The 13012-nt window shown below is 47.4% G+C and overlaps 1 protein-coding gene across 1 annotated transcript; it reads right to left on the bottom strand.

The window, feature by feature from the left end:
* Positions 1–6879: 6879 nt before the first annotated feature.
* Positions 6880–11995, bottom strand: LOC133123694 (kelch-like protein 9). Its single transcript, XM_061234171.1, has 6 exons — positions 11052–11995; positions 10829–10931; positions 10100–10206; positions 9036–9231; positions 8408–8548; positions 6880–7238 (listed from the first exon to the last, which is right to left on the bottom strand). Exons 1-6 carry the CDS (start codon positions 11976–11978, stop codon positions 6880–6882), a joined length of 1833 nt encoding a protein of 610 aa, XP_061090155.1. The 5' UTR covers positions 11979–11995.
* Between the last annotated feature and the right edge of the window lie 1017 nt (positions 11996–13012).

The following is a 13012-nucleotide window of genomic DNA, read 5'->3' as shown; positions in this document are numbered from 1 at the left end:
TCTCTCCAGCCTGGAGTCACTCAGCGTGTCTCTGGAGTCTCTGTGGTGCCGGAGTGGATGTGTTTCTGTGGTTGTTAGTAGTTTATACGGATTACATTACAGTTACAGTAATTTAGCTGATGATTTCGCCAAAGCAACTTACAGTTGATTAGACTAAGCAGAGGGACAATCCCCACTGAAGCAATACGTGGTTAAGGGCCGTGCTCTAGGCGCTAACAGTTGCACTCATCGTGTTGTGGCTACACCGGGGCTTGAACCACCAACCTTCTGGGTCTCGGTGATGCACCTTAGCCACCAGGCGACAGGCTGTCCGTTCCTTGTTAACTCAGAGCTCAGTGCAAACACAGCCAGCAATTTTGCTTTCGTCAGTCCAAAGCATTTTAGTCACAGTGTTCTAAAAGGCTTCTGGCTTCTCAGTGTTTTCTTTTGCTTACTTCAGTTTCAATTGTTTTGAAGTTGTTCTTTCTTGCTTGTATGCCTTTCTTGTTTTATGTACTGTATGTTGTATTGTTGTCCTTTGAACAGCTAGACCTGTGTTTGCTACTCTTTCTTCAGCTCTTTTGTGTGAGCATTTCCCACCAGGCCTTGGGCCATTCTGTCTGAAATCTTTATTGGTCTTCCAGACCTTGCTGGAATTCAACTGTTCCATTTATCTTCCGTTTTCTAATAATGTTTCTGACAGTGGAAATAGGTTGTTTGAAACATTGAAGCCTTAATATAGCCTTCTCCTTCTTGGTGGAAATGAACCAACATTCATTCCAAAATGCTTGGACAACTGTTTAGCAACCCATGGTTCTTAACAGGCGGCATGGATGGTGCAGTGGGCGCCTCACAGCAAGGAGGTCCTGGGTTTGAATCCCGGTTGGCCTCTCTGTGTGGAGTTTGCATGTTCTCTCCGTGTTTGCGTGGGTTTCCTCCGGGTACTCTGGTTTCCTCCCACAGTCCAAAGACATGCAGGATAGGCTGATTGGAGAGCCTAAATTGCCCGTAGGTATGAGTGTGTCAGTGAATGGTGTGTGTGCCCTGCGATGGACTGGCGACCTGTCCAGAGTGTATTCCTGCCTTTCACCCAATGTATGCTGGGATAGGCTCTAGCCCCCCTGCGACCCTGATCAGGATAAGCAGGTTAGGATAATGAATGAATGAATGAATGAATGAATGAATGAATGAATGGTTAACACCACAGCCACTGCAGTTGGATACTTCAGAAGTCATGCAGTTACTTCAGAATAAAAAGTTCAGCCCTGGAAATATAATCACCTGGGTCTGGGTCTGGGTCTTAGAAATCATCTTTTTAACAAAGTAACAAAGAATAATCCAAAAGGATTCCCAAACTTTTGCACAGGGCCCTTTTCTTTTTTTTAATAATTTATAAACAGTAAAAAATGAAAATGAAAAGCAATCGCACTTTAAAATTTGCAGAAAGGTCCCATGTTTAACTTCAGGTTTGCTTTCGATAACATACAGATAAATTTTAACAGACATTTACACCAGGGCTGCCCACATTTTTGCACCCCACTGTATAAGAATGTAGGGAATTCTTTTGTTTTTCTTTGAACATGAAATCTGATTACCTTTTGCACACAAATGTAAACCAGACCTTCATGCTGACAGAAAGAAACAGTGTATAGTATATCTGTTATTATACTCCTGTTTGCCTGCCCCGTTGACCCTGCAGTTACCCGATGAGGTGGATGGCTGAGGTGTACCAGGCCTGTAGCGCGTTCTCGCCCGCTGTTATCTCGCGCCCCGACATCCATCACTCCGCACATGGAACGCAGACCCAGGTTATCGGGATCTGCCTCCCCTTCGCACAGTGACCAGCTCCCGCTCTCTCTCTGCGGATTCATCCTACATTCGCCCGCTCGGGTGCTGACAGACCTGGGCTGCTTAATGGCCTTTTCTGCTGCTCAAGGCTGCGTTTATTAATGATAACACATTCAATCAAATAAAATTAGGTAAAAACTGCAGTGTCATTACTGTGTGGCTATGTGACTGTCTGTTGAACATGGGACCTGGTTCACATTAGTAACAGTTCTTAATGTCTGCTGTGATGGAATCCACACTACATATTCCAGTGTCCAAGGGAACTAGACACAAACATAACTTTCCTTCAACCTCAATAAGGTGTGAAATGTGTTTTAATCCTAAGAGGTAGGCTTCATCTTTAAAGGTTATTTACTTTGGTGGTGGCTGCTGAGATTTTCAGAATATTCTGTGTTTGACTTTAGAAGGTATGTTTTTAAATCTCACATGATCACTGAAACGTGTCCTGTGATCTCAAACCCACATTCAGCCCCAAGACTGTTAAACTATATTTAATATCAGATAATAAAACTTTATTTAGTCTGCACAGTTGAGCATGGGCTGCTGTCCTTGCCAATTAATCTTGTATTCAACATGACACTTTATTCATATTGGCCGTAGAAATGTATGTATAATAAATGTATTCATTTCTATTCTGAGCTCACTTGCTTTTCAAATCGACATCCCCATTCTGGAATGCATTGATGAGAGCTTACTCATTTATTTCACAAACTGTGGCTCCTCTTAAGGCAATACTGCTCCCTGGTGTAAAAGCCAGCTATGACCAGTGTGAAATACCAGCTACCATTAATGACAATGAATGTCCCTATGGCTTCACTATAGTGAATTTTTATTTTCATATGAAATGTGATCTGACACGTAAATTGTAACCATCAACCATATTCAGCATATTGTTTATATTGTTTGGAATTGATATACAGATAATATAGAGTATTTTTGTGTTTAAAACAAAGTCATGGGTATATTTGACCCAGCTTAACAGTTTCACAGTGCTAATAATGAAACTGAACAGAAAGGGGTAAAAATGACAACTAGATGGAGTCAGATTCAGGTTCTGGAGGCTTGGGGGTTCTGGAGGCTTAGGGGTTCTGGAGGCTTGGGGGTTCTGGAGGCTTGGGGGTTCTGGAGGCTTGGGGGTTCTGGAGGCTTAGGGGTTCTGGAGGCTTGGGGGTTCTGGAGGCTTGGGGGTTCTGGAGGCTTGGGGGTTCTGGAGGCTTAGGGGTTCTGGAGGCTTGGGGGTTCTGGAGGCTTGGGGGTTCTGGAGGCTTAGGGGTTCTGGAGGTTTGGGGGTTCTGGAGGCTTGGGGGTTCTGGAGGCTTGGGGGTTCTGGAGGCTTGGGGGTTCTGGAGGCTTGGGGGTTCTGGAGGCTTAGGGGTTCTGGAGGCTTGGGGGTTCTGGAGGCTTGGGGGTTTTGTGCTCTCCTGTAGTTAAGGCAGCTGGACCACAGCCATTGGCTCATTCTGGACCAATCAGGATCCACACAGTTAATCTTACCAATATTACTCTGTCTGCATATGAAAAGATTAATATGCAACATGCTAGCAGTCTCCACATGAACAGACATGAACAGCTGGGCAGTCAGTCAGCTCTGAGACACCGGTCACTGTAAGTTCAGCATTTCTCTCAGAGATAAATCAGCTCTTTGGATGCGGTGTCTGCATGGCTGTGAGGAACAGTGATTCATCATTTACACTGAAGGGACTGAAACCTTCATCTCAGCAGTGATACAGGGACTGGGACTGGGATACTGAATATTGATTATAAAGTCTGGTTTCAAGTTGATTTGTTACTGATGAACAAAATAAAAATGTCCTGTTGCCCCCAAACCTAATCATGCTCATCACTTGAAAAAAGTAGTAAAATCTTAGGTGGATGAACAAAGTATGAATGTATGAATTTGATTACCTTTTTTAAATAGATAAAATGCTTTGTAAAACCTGCTATTTCCCTATACCCTATAAAACGCATTGCATTTTCTGTATGTATAATTTTATAAGGAGAATGCAAGGCTCTACAGGAAGTGTATCAGGTGTATGTGACCAGCCAGCAGTCTCGAGTAAGAGGGGAAGGATATTAATCTGCCATTCAGCGATTCAGGATAATGTGTCAAATTAAAAAAGCCCCCAGCCAGACCCCAAGCTGTACAGACCCCTCTCTGTTCTGAAGGGGGGGGGGGGGGGGGGGGGTTATGATGTGCCCCAGATGTGCTGTGTCAGGAACAAATGGACAATCAAAGAACTGGGTAATAGCCAATAAAAACAGCCCATTTCCAAACTCAGTTTCTTTGCTTAAAGGACATATCACAACGAGGAGCTTAATGGTCTATGTCCATCCATCACAGTACAACACAAATACAGCCCCCCCCCCCCCCCCCCCTCCCACATCGTAACATTTTCCAGGCTTCAAAACTTTTACCCTTTTTAGCACAAAATCATCCTATCTCTTCTTAATCACAGGGATTAGTGTATGAATTCACACTGCAATATGTGCTAAAGATATACTTTTGAGATGCATGCACTCGTTCAAACATTGTCGTCCGCTGTCTGTTCTGTGTCCTTATTTGTATTTCTCTGTTTAAGAAACATCTGTGCAGCGCAGCATTCCGCAGCACGTGATTGGCTGTCTCTGTTCCGTGACATATTCTTCATGGCTCCTCAGTTCTAGTCGGTTTATTCAGGGAAATGGCAGATAATAAGCAGTGGAACGTGTTTTGAGTTCCTGGCCTTCTGTAGGGACAGTTCTACTTGGGGAAATAAAAATATCTTCCTGTTGTGAGTCATGATAGCATGCTGCTTTCCAACTTCACAGAAAATAATACGAGGAAACATTAAAATATTAAAAACAGAAAAGCACAGTGCATATTTTCCTGCTGAATAACTCGAAACAAAGAACATTTACAATAATAAAGATATTGGTTTACTATAAACTTCAGAGTCGATACTTGCTTGGCAGATCATTTTTGGCTCATACAGGATTCCCAGAGATTTAAAGTGAAATAAAAAGAGCTGTTCTGGGTTTCACTCAGTGCAGTGATCCAGCTAACTCAGTAATCCTGCTTTGTGGGTTTTACTCAGTGCAGTTAACCAGCTAACTCAGTAATCCTGCTTTGTGGGTTTTACTCAGTGCAGTTATCCAGCTAACTCAGTAATCCTGCTTTGTGGGTTTTACTCAGTGCAGTTATCCAGCTAACTCAGTAATCCTGCTTTGTGGGTTTTACTCAGTGCAGTTATCCAGCTAACTCAGTAATCCTGCTTTGTGGGTTTTACTCAGTGCAGTTATCCAGCTAACTCAGTAATCCTGCTTTGTGGGTTTTACTCTGCAGCAGTGGGGTTACAGTAAGTTATACACATATGGATTTTCTAAAGTCAAGCTTTATTTCAGACATACATGGTCTTGAAAAACACAAACCAATAGAAAGGTCTCATTTTAAAGGCAATTTTGGCTGATGAATAATATTATACAGAAGATTGTGTTAAATTAAGATTTTAAAAGTTGAGTAGCAATCTGTCTACTATATTGACTACCAGCAGACAGTTCATAAACTGACAGGCTTGATAAATGTCTCCGTTGAACAGAATTTCACTTTAGTGTTCAGAATCTGTAATGATATATTCACACAGTTCACAGTGCAACTGATGAGAGGGCTTCTGCTGTAGCTATGGCTCGTGAAGAAATGTCCCACTTCAGTGTAAGTTACGTATGTGTGGAGGCTATATTTCCCTGCAGTTTGACTTGGCTCACACACGGAGTGCAGTACAGGTGAGGGAGTCTGTAAGCACCCCGTAATAAAAAGCAGTGGTCATCAAATTGGGTCCTCGGAGAGAACAGTCCCATCCCGGCTCTAGAGAGAACAGTCCCATCCCGGCTCTAGAGAGAACAGTCCCATCCCGGCTCTAGAGAGAACAGTCCCATCCCGGCTCTAGAGAGAACAGTCCCATCCCGGCTCTAGAGAGAACAGTCCCATCCCGGCTCTAGAGAGAACAGTCCCATCCCGGCTCTAGAGAGAACAGTCCCATCCCGGCTCTAGAGAGAACAGTCCCATCCCGGCTCTAGAGAGAACAGTCCCATCCCGGCTCTAGAGAGAACAGTCCCATCCCGGCTCTAGAGGGAACAGTCCCATCCCGGCTCTAGAGGGAACAGTCCCATCCCGGCTCTAGAGAACAGTCCCATCCCGGCTCTAGAGAGAACAGTCCCATCCCGGCTCTAGAGGGAACAGTGTAAAGGGTCTGAAACAGTGAAACAGCGGCCCCTTCAGTCAGGCTCAGGAAACGCTCCGTCACAGGAAGGACGAGACGCTCAAACAGACCGTTCCTCCTGCCCGAAACCCCAGTCCAGACTGATCTAGGATCAGTGTTAGACAGCTCCTCCTGCCCGAAACCCCAGTCCAAACTGATCTAGGATCAGTGTTAGACAGCTCCTCCTGCGCGATGCCCCAGCCCAGACTGATCTAGGATCAGTGTTAGACAGCTCCTCCTGCCCGAAGCCCCAGCCCAGACTGATCTAGGATCAGTGTTAGACAGCTCCTCCTGCCCGAAGCCCCAGTCCAGACTGATCTAGGAGCAGTGCTGATCTTCTGGGATGGCAGGCATACTTTTCACCACAAACAGAATCTTTGGTCGAATCAGTGAAATTATATATTCTGATGAAAGAGCAAGTCTAACTGTGGCTTTTATAATTTTTATTGAAAAATGCAATAAAGCATGCACTGACCGAGGCTGCACAGCTGTAATAATAATAAACTGGATAGTCCGTCCCAGCTCGCTGAACCCAGTACTGTGAGCCCATCCACATGCGATTACGCTCTGTGAAAACACAGCACTGACGGAAACAATCTTATGCACTTATGCACATGTACAAATGAGACGCACACACAGACGCACACACGCACTCTCTCACACACACATAAATGACACAGACACACACACACGCACACGCACGCACTCTCTCTCACACACACACACACACACAAATGACACAGACACACTCTCACACACACACACAGCGCCCCCTGTGGTCGTCCTTCAGCACTGCAGAAGAGCTACACATCTACAGTCACTCCACGGGCTGGGCGGCGACATCATCATCGTGCGCCGGGCAGACGCGGTGGGGGAGGGTGAGCGTGGCGCTGGAGAGGCCCACCAGCGGGCGGGGCAGGGGCGGGCCGGCGGCCCAGGTGTCACTCTGCGTGTCGTACAGGTGCACAGCGCTCAGGAAGCCCTCGGCCGTCCAGGAGAACCCCCCCAGGATGTAGATGGTTTGGCCGACGGCCGTGGCGCCGTGCTGACTGTGCCCGGCCGGGAGGGGGCGCAGCTCGGTCCACTGGTCGTCCCGGGGGGAGTAACACTCCGTCACCAGCAGGTCTGAGTACGAGCGCCCCCCCCTGCCCCCTCCGCCCCCAATCACCACCCCCCCTGTGGACGAGAAGCACAGAACCCCCCCCTTAAAACAGGGACAGGTAATACCCTAGCCAGGTAAAACATTACATTAGATTACATTATTGGCATACGCTCTTATCCAGAGCGATGTACAGTTGATTAGACTAGACTAAGCAGGAGCAGTGCAGGGTTAAGGGCCTTGCTCAAGGGCCCAACGGCTGTGCGGATCTTAATGTGGCTACACCGGGATTAGAACCACCGACCTTGCGTGTCCCAGTCATTTACCTTAACCACTACGCTACAGGCCACCCCGACATTAGCCAGGTAAAATCAGTAGGCAAAATCCGAGCCAGGTAAAATCAGCAACTAGCCAACACTAGCCATGCAAACTTCTAGCCATGTAAAACTAGCCATGTAAAACTAGCCATGTAAAACACGAGTCAGGTAATCAGGTACTCACTCACTCTCACTCTCACTCACTCTCACTCTCACTCTCACTCTCTCTCTCTCTCGCTCTCACTCTCACTCACTCACGCTCACTATCTCACACGCTCTCGCTCACCGATGACGTAGATGTGGTGACTCACCGATGACGTAGATGTGGTGTTGTACGGTATGACGTAGATGTGGTGACTCACCGATGACGTAGATGTGGTGTTGCACGGTATGACGTAGATGTGGTGTTGCACGGTATGACGTAGATGTGGTGTTGTACGGTATGACGTAGATGTGGTGTTGCACGGTATGACGTAGATGTGGTGTTGCACGGTATGACGTAGATGTGGTGTTGTACGGTATGACGTAGATATGGTGTTGCACGGTATGACGTAGATGTGGTGTTGCACGGTATGACGTAGATGTGGTGTTGCACGGTATGACGTAGATGTGGTGACTCACCGATGACGTAGATGTGGTGTTGTACGGTATGACGTAGATGTGGTGACTCACCGATGACGTAGATGTGGTGTTGCACGGTATGACGTAGATGTGGTGACTCACCGATGACGTAGATGTGGTGTTGCACGGTATGACGTAGATGTGGTGTTGCACGGTATGACGTAGATGTGGTGTTGTACGGTATGACGTAGCTGTGGTGACTCACCGATGACGTAGATGTGGTGTTGCACGGTATGACGTAGATGTGGTGTTGCACGGTATGACGTAGATGTGGTGTTGTACGGTATGACGTAGCTGTGGTGACTCACCGATGACGTAGATGTGGTGGTGCACGGTGCTCATGCTGTGGAACCCGCGGGCGTGACGGAGAGGTGCCAGGCGGGTCCACTCGTCCCGATCCGGAGCGTAGCAGAACAGAGCGTCTGAGAACACCTCCCCTGAGGAACCCCCTGGAGGAGAGAGAGCACAGGGGCTGGGTATGGGACTCTCTCACGCACTCTCTCACTCTCTCACGCACTCTCTCACTCTCTCACACACTCTCACACTCTCACACTCTCACACTCTCACACTCTCACACTCACTCACTCACTCACTCACTCACTCACTCACTCTCACTCTCACACTCTCACTCTCTCTCACTCTCTCTCTCACTCTCTCACTCACTCTCTCTCTCTCTCTCACACACACTCTCACTCTCTCTCACTCTCTCTCTCACTCTCTCACTCACTCTCTCTCTCTCTCTCACACACACTCACTCACACTCACACACTCTCACTCTCACACTCTCACACTCTCACACTCACTCACTCACTCACTCACTCACTCTCTCACTCTCACACTCTCTCACTCTCTCACTCTCACACTCTCACACACTCTCACACACACTCACACACACACACACTCTGTAATGTAATGGTGCATGCTGGGACAGCGTACCGCAGACGTAGAGCTGGTCCTGGTACACGGCCCCGGCATGGCTGGACAGGGGGCGGGGCAGGGCGCGGATGTGGGTCCAGCGGTTGTGGGCGGGGCTGTACCGCTCGGCTGAGAACAGAAGCCCGCCCTCGCCCCGCCCCCCCACCGCATAGACCCCGCCCCCCAGGACACTGCAGTGGAACCGCCGCCTCCGCACCTGGCAACGCCCACAACATCACACCTCAGCCCTGATTGGACACGCTCTCGCAGACAGACTCCTGATTGGATATGTTCTAAGACAGTGTCGTCACGGCGATGAAGGGCCAGCTTCAGATAATGTTCACATTAGCCATCAGAATGGGGGGAAAAGGTGATCCAAGTGGCTTTGACTGTGGAATGACTGTTGGTGGCAGACAGGTTGGTTTGAGTATCACAGAAACTGCTGATCTCCTCGGATTTTCTCTCACACACACACACACACACACACACACACACACACACACACACACACACACACACACTAGTCTCTAGTTCAGTGGTTCTTAACCTGGGTAGATTGAACCCCAGGGGTTCGTTGAGACAGTCTCAGGGGTTCGGCAGGGGTCATAAAATATATACCTAATATTTTATTTTTCCAATTACAAAGGGTTCGGTGAACGCACTGATGAAGCTTTCAGGGTTCAGTACCTCCAATAAGGTGAAGAACCACTGCTCTAGAGTTTGCAAAGAATGGCGCAAAAAACAAACAAACAAAAAAAACCAGTAAGCAGCAGTTCTGCAGACAGAAGCGCCTTGTTAATGAGAGATGTCACAGGAGAAGGGCCAGACTGGTCAAAGCTGACAGGAAGGTGACAGTAACACAAATAACCACACATTACAACAGTGGTATGCAGAAGAGCATCTCTGAACACAAAACGCATCATAACTCTAAGTGGACAGGCTACAGCAGCAGAAGCAAAAAAAGAAGTCTAATAAGTAACTCATAAAGTGCGTGGTGTGTAAATGTGTTTCATTTGGAAGGCGGTGTTTCACAGGGAGGCTGTAAAGAGCAGCACCGTGTCAAGCCCCTCTGGGGGGAGACTCACGTTCATGTCGGCCATCTTGGTCCAGCGGTGGAACCGCGGGTCGAACCTCCACACTGAGGCCACGGCCTCCTCCTCATGGTTATCGCTGAACCAGGAGTTCTGCCCCCCTCAGAGGACAACAGAGCACGTCACTACAGGAGCACAGCGGGTGGGCATGGGTTCAGCACCCACACGCTCTATACAGGTGGGCATGGGTTCAGCACCCACACGCTCTATACAGGTGGGCATGGGTTCAGCACCCACACGCTCTATACAGGTGGGCATGGGTTCAGCACCCACACGCTCTATACAGGTGGGCATGGGTTCAGCACCCACACGGCTCTATACGGGGGTATGGGTTCAGCACCTGTAGGACTCTACAGGTGGGCATGGGTTTTGGGTATTGATTACCTGGCAAGAGACTAACGGTCTCACTCAGGGTCCTCATCATCAATGCCCAATAAAAACCTCCCCCTCTCTCGCTCTCAAATTCAAACGTGGCAGTTTGAGCAAAATGTGCGGCTTTTACTGAAGCAATACAATAACTCCATGTATGTTAGCTGTGTATTTTTTTGTTTTTATTTTTTGGTCTACATGCGTAAATCCATTAAACAATGTGTGAATCACTGATTTATGCTTGTATTTATTTATGAACACACTGTGTTGCACTGTGGCATGTGCACTGTGATCATTTTCTTTCTAGAAATTTTCTTCCTCTAGAAAGAAAATAATACAATCTAATCCCCTTACCTATGAGATACAGGAAGTCGTCCAGCACGACAGTGCAGTGATTGTACATCCCCTTCCTTCGACTGATCGTATCCCACGAGTCCATAGACTTCCCCGTCAAAACCTGCACAAGTCACCACATTACATTACGTTAAATAAGACTTATGATTTAACAGTGTCCTACTTTATGTGATGAAAACACGGAACACGCACAACTTTGTTTGGTGTCATAATTATTACCCACCATGATCTCGCCGCATTCCAGACTTCCGGTGGTTTTACCGCAAGTGGCCAGCACGCCTTTTCGCGTGGACCGGATTTTGAACCAGTTGTGGAAGGAGACGTCGGTCTCGAAGCGCGCGTCCCCTCTGCGCAGCGTGCGGAGGTACGCGTCCCCCCGCGGGACCGACTCGCGCAATAGCTGGGCAGAGGAGCACAGGTGGCCCTCCGAATCGTAGTCTACGTCCGAGGGGAAGATCAGACCGAGCCGGATCTCCCTCACAAGCGGCTCCAACCACTGCTCCCTGCCTTCCCGATCGTGATTTAACCAATTAATTGCGAGTTCCAGGATGTCGCTCTCGGAGACCAGCGGGTTGACGTCGTCTCTCCTCAGCAAGCCGGAGAAACACTCCCAGTCTATCTGCAGCAGCGAGTTTTCTCGCGTCCTCAGAACCGCACGGAGGTTCTGCGAAATGAAGGCTATACAGTGGGACTTCAGCGCCGGAAGGTCGTATCTTTCAGAGAGAGACAGGATTTCGAAAACGTTGTCCACGCGTAGCCATTCCTTTAGTATCCGGGCGCAGCAGTCTGTCAGGTCGGCCACCTGTAGATGCGTGGACGCAAGAAGAACATCCTCCATGCTGTCAAAGTCCGCGTTCAGCAGAGACGTGTATATAAAGTCCAGCGCACACTCCAGACCTATAGCCGGGATCGCCTTCAGCTCCACCGCCTCCATGGTCCTCTCCCGCATATCGCTGCTGAACATCACCCTGAAGTACGGGCTCGCCGCGGCGAGGACCGACCTGTGCGCCCAAAACCTCCGGTCCTCAGCGACCAGCTGGATGTCGCAAAGGCACACGGATTCCCTTAGCTCCTGGAAGCCCTGCTGTAAACTCTTAGGAAATTGTTCGTTGTAGAGCGAATACTTCCCTGATGCCACATTAGAAGCCATGTTATTCTTGTTGTCATAGGAAGGGGCGCGCCAGAGTCGCGTATGAATGCGGAAATCCGCTTTATTTTTTCTGGGAACTGTAGTTTTTCATTTCTATTTTTTTATATTGGTTGAGACAACGGAGATTTGTTGCAGGTTGTACTTTCCCGAGTTAAATTCTAATCAGAAACTCAAATCCGAACAAAACCATTTTGTGTATGTGTTTTCTCTGGTATTATATACATTTAATATAAAGTACTAATGCAGTCAGTCTTGTTTTCTATAAATGCAAGTTTTCTATATCTACCTAAAATGCATACTTTTTTTCCAATTAAATAGCTACCAGGACACTGTAACGCTATCAGATGACAAAAGCATACAATCTGATGAGAAAAGAAAGTAATGACAGTGGTCATACATTTTTTATTACACATTGTTTTATTTTCACGTTTTTTTATGTTCAGGTACAGAGTTTCACACTTTAGATAATCTTCCAATAGTAAAACATTTGTGTGTGTGTGTGTGTGTGTGTGTGTGTGTGCGACTGTGTGTCTGTGTGTGTGTGTGTGTGTGTGTGTGCGACTGTGTGTGGGTGTGACTGTGTCTGTGTGAGTGTGTGTGCGACTGTTCTTGTGTGTGCCTCTGTGTGTGTATATCAGGCAACCAAGGGCATTTCTTCATCTGGGAAAGAAAAAGAAAGTATTATGGGTATAAGTATTATGGGTATAAGTACTTTGTGCATCCATCAACAGACAAATATTATATTTATATATTCATTTTTTAAGTTTTTCAAATATTTAGTATAATAAAATATTAATTTTGCTTGCTTCAGCAAATATCCTGGTGTCAAAAGATAAAAACATGCCTCAGGTTTGCTGAAGTAGAAAAATCACTCAGTTTGCCTGTAAATAAAGTAAAGCCACGCTACACGGCTACACTGAACATGTTCTGGGGGGTACATCACGAGGCAGGGTTAGCTGGAAAAGTTCACGGAGTAAAACCCAAAACAGCTGTTCTCACTTAAGTCCATGTTCCAGTTTTGGAAGGGTTCCGGG

The sequence above is a fragment of the Conger conger genome, chromosome 3 (genome assembly GCF_963514075.1).
Source record: "Conger conger chromosome 3, fConCon1.1, whole genome shotgun sequence".
Classification (NCBI taxonomy): domain Eukaryota; kingdom Metazoa; phylum Chordata; class Actinopteri; order Anguilliformes; family Congridae; genus Conger; species Conger conger.
Note: the sequence above shows the minus strand (reverse complement) of the source record. Positions and strands in the feature narration are given on the sequence as shown.

Excerpts from the sequence above, each read along its gene's own strand:
- LOC133123694 (XM_061234171.1), bottom strand. The coding sequence starts at position 11,978 with ATGGCTTCTAATGTGGCATCAGGGAAGTATTCGCTCTACAACGAACAA. Across the intron at positions 8,549-9,035 it reads GGACCAGCTCTACGTCTGCG|GGGGTTCCTCAGGGGAGGTG; the intron begins GTACGCTGTCCC and ends TCTCTCCTCCAG. Across the intron at positions 7,239-8,407 it reads CCACCACATCTACGTCATCG|GGGGGGTGGTGATTGGGGGC; the intron begins GTGAGTCACCAC and ends TCTCGTCCACAG.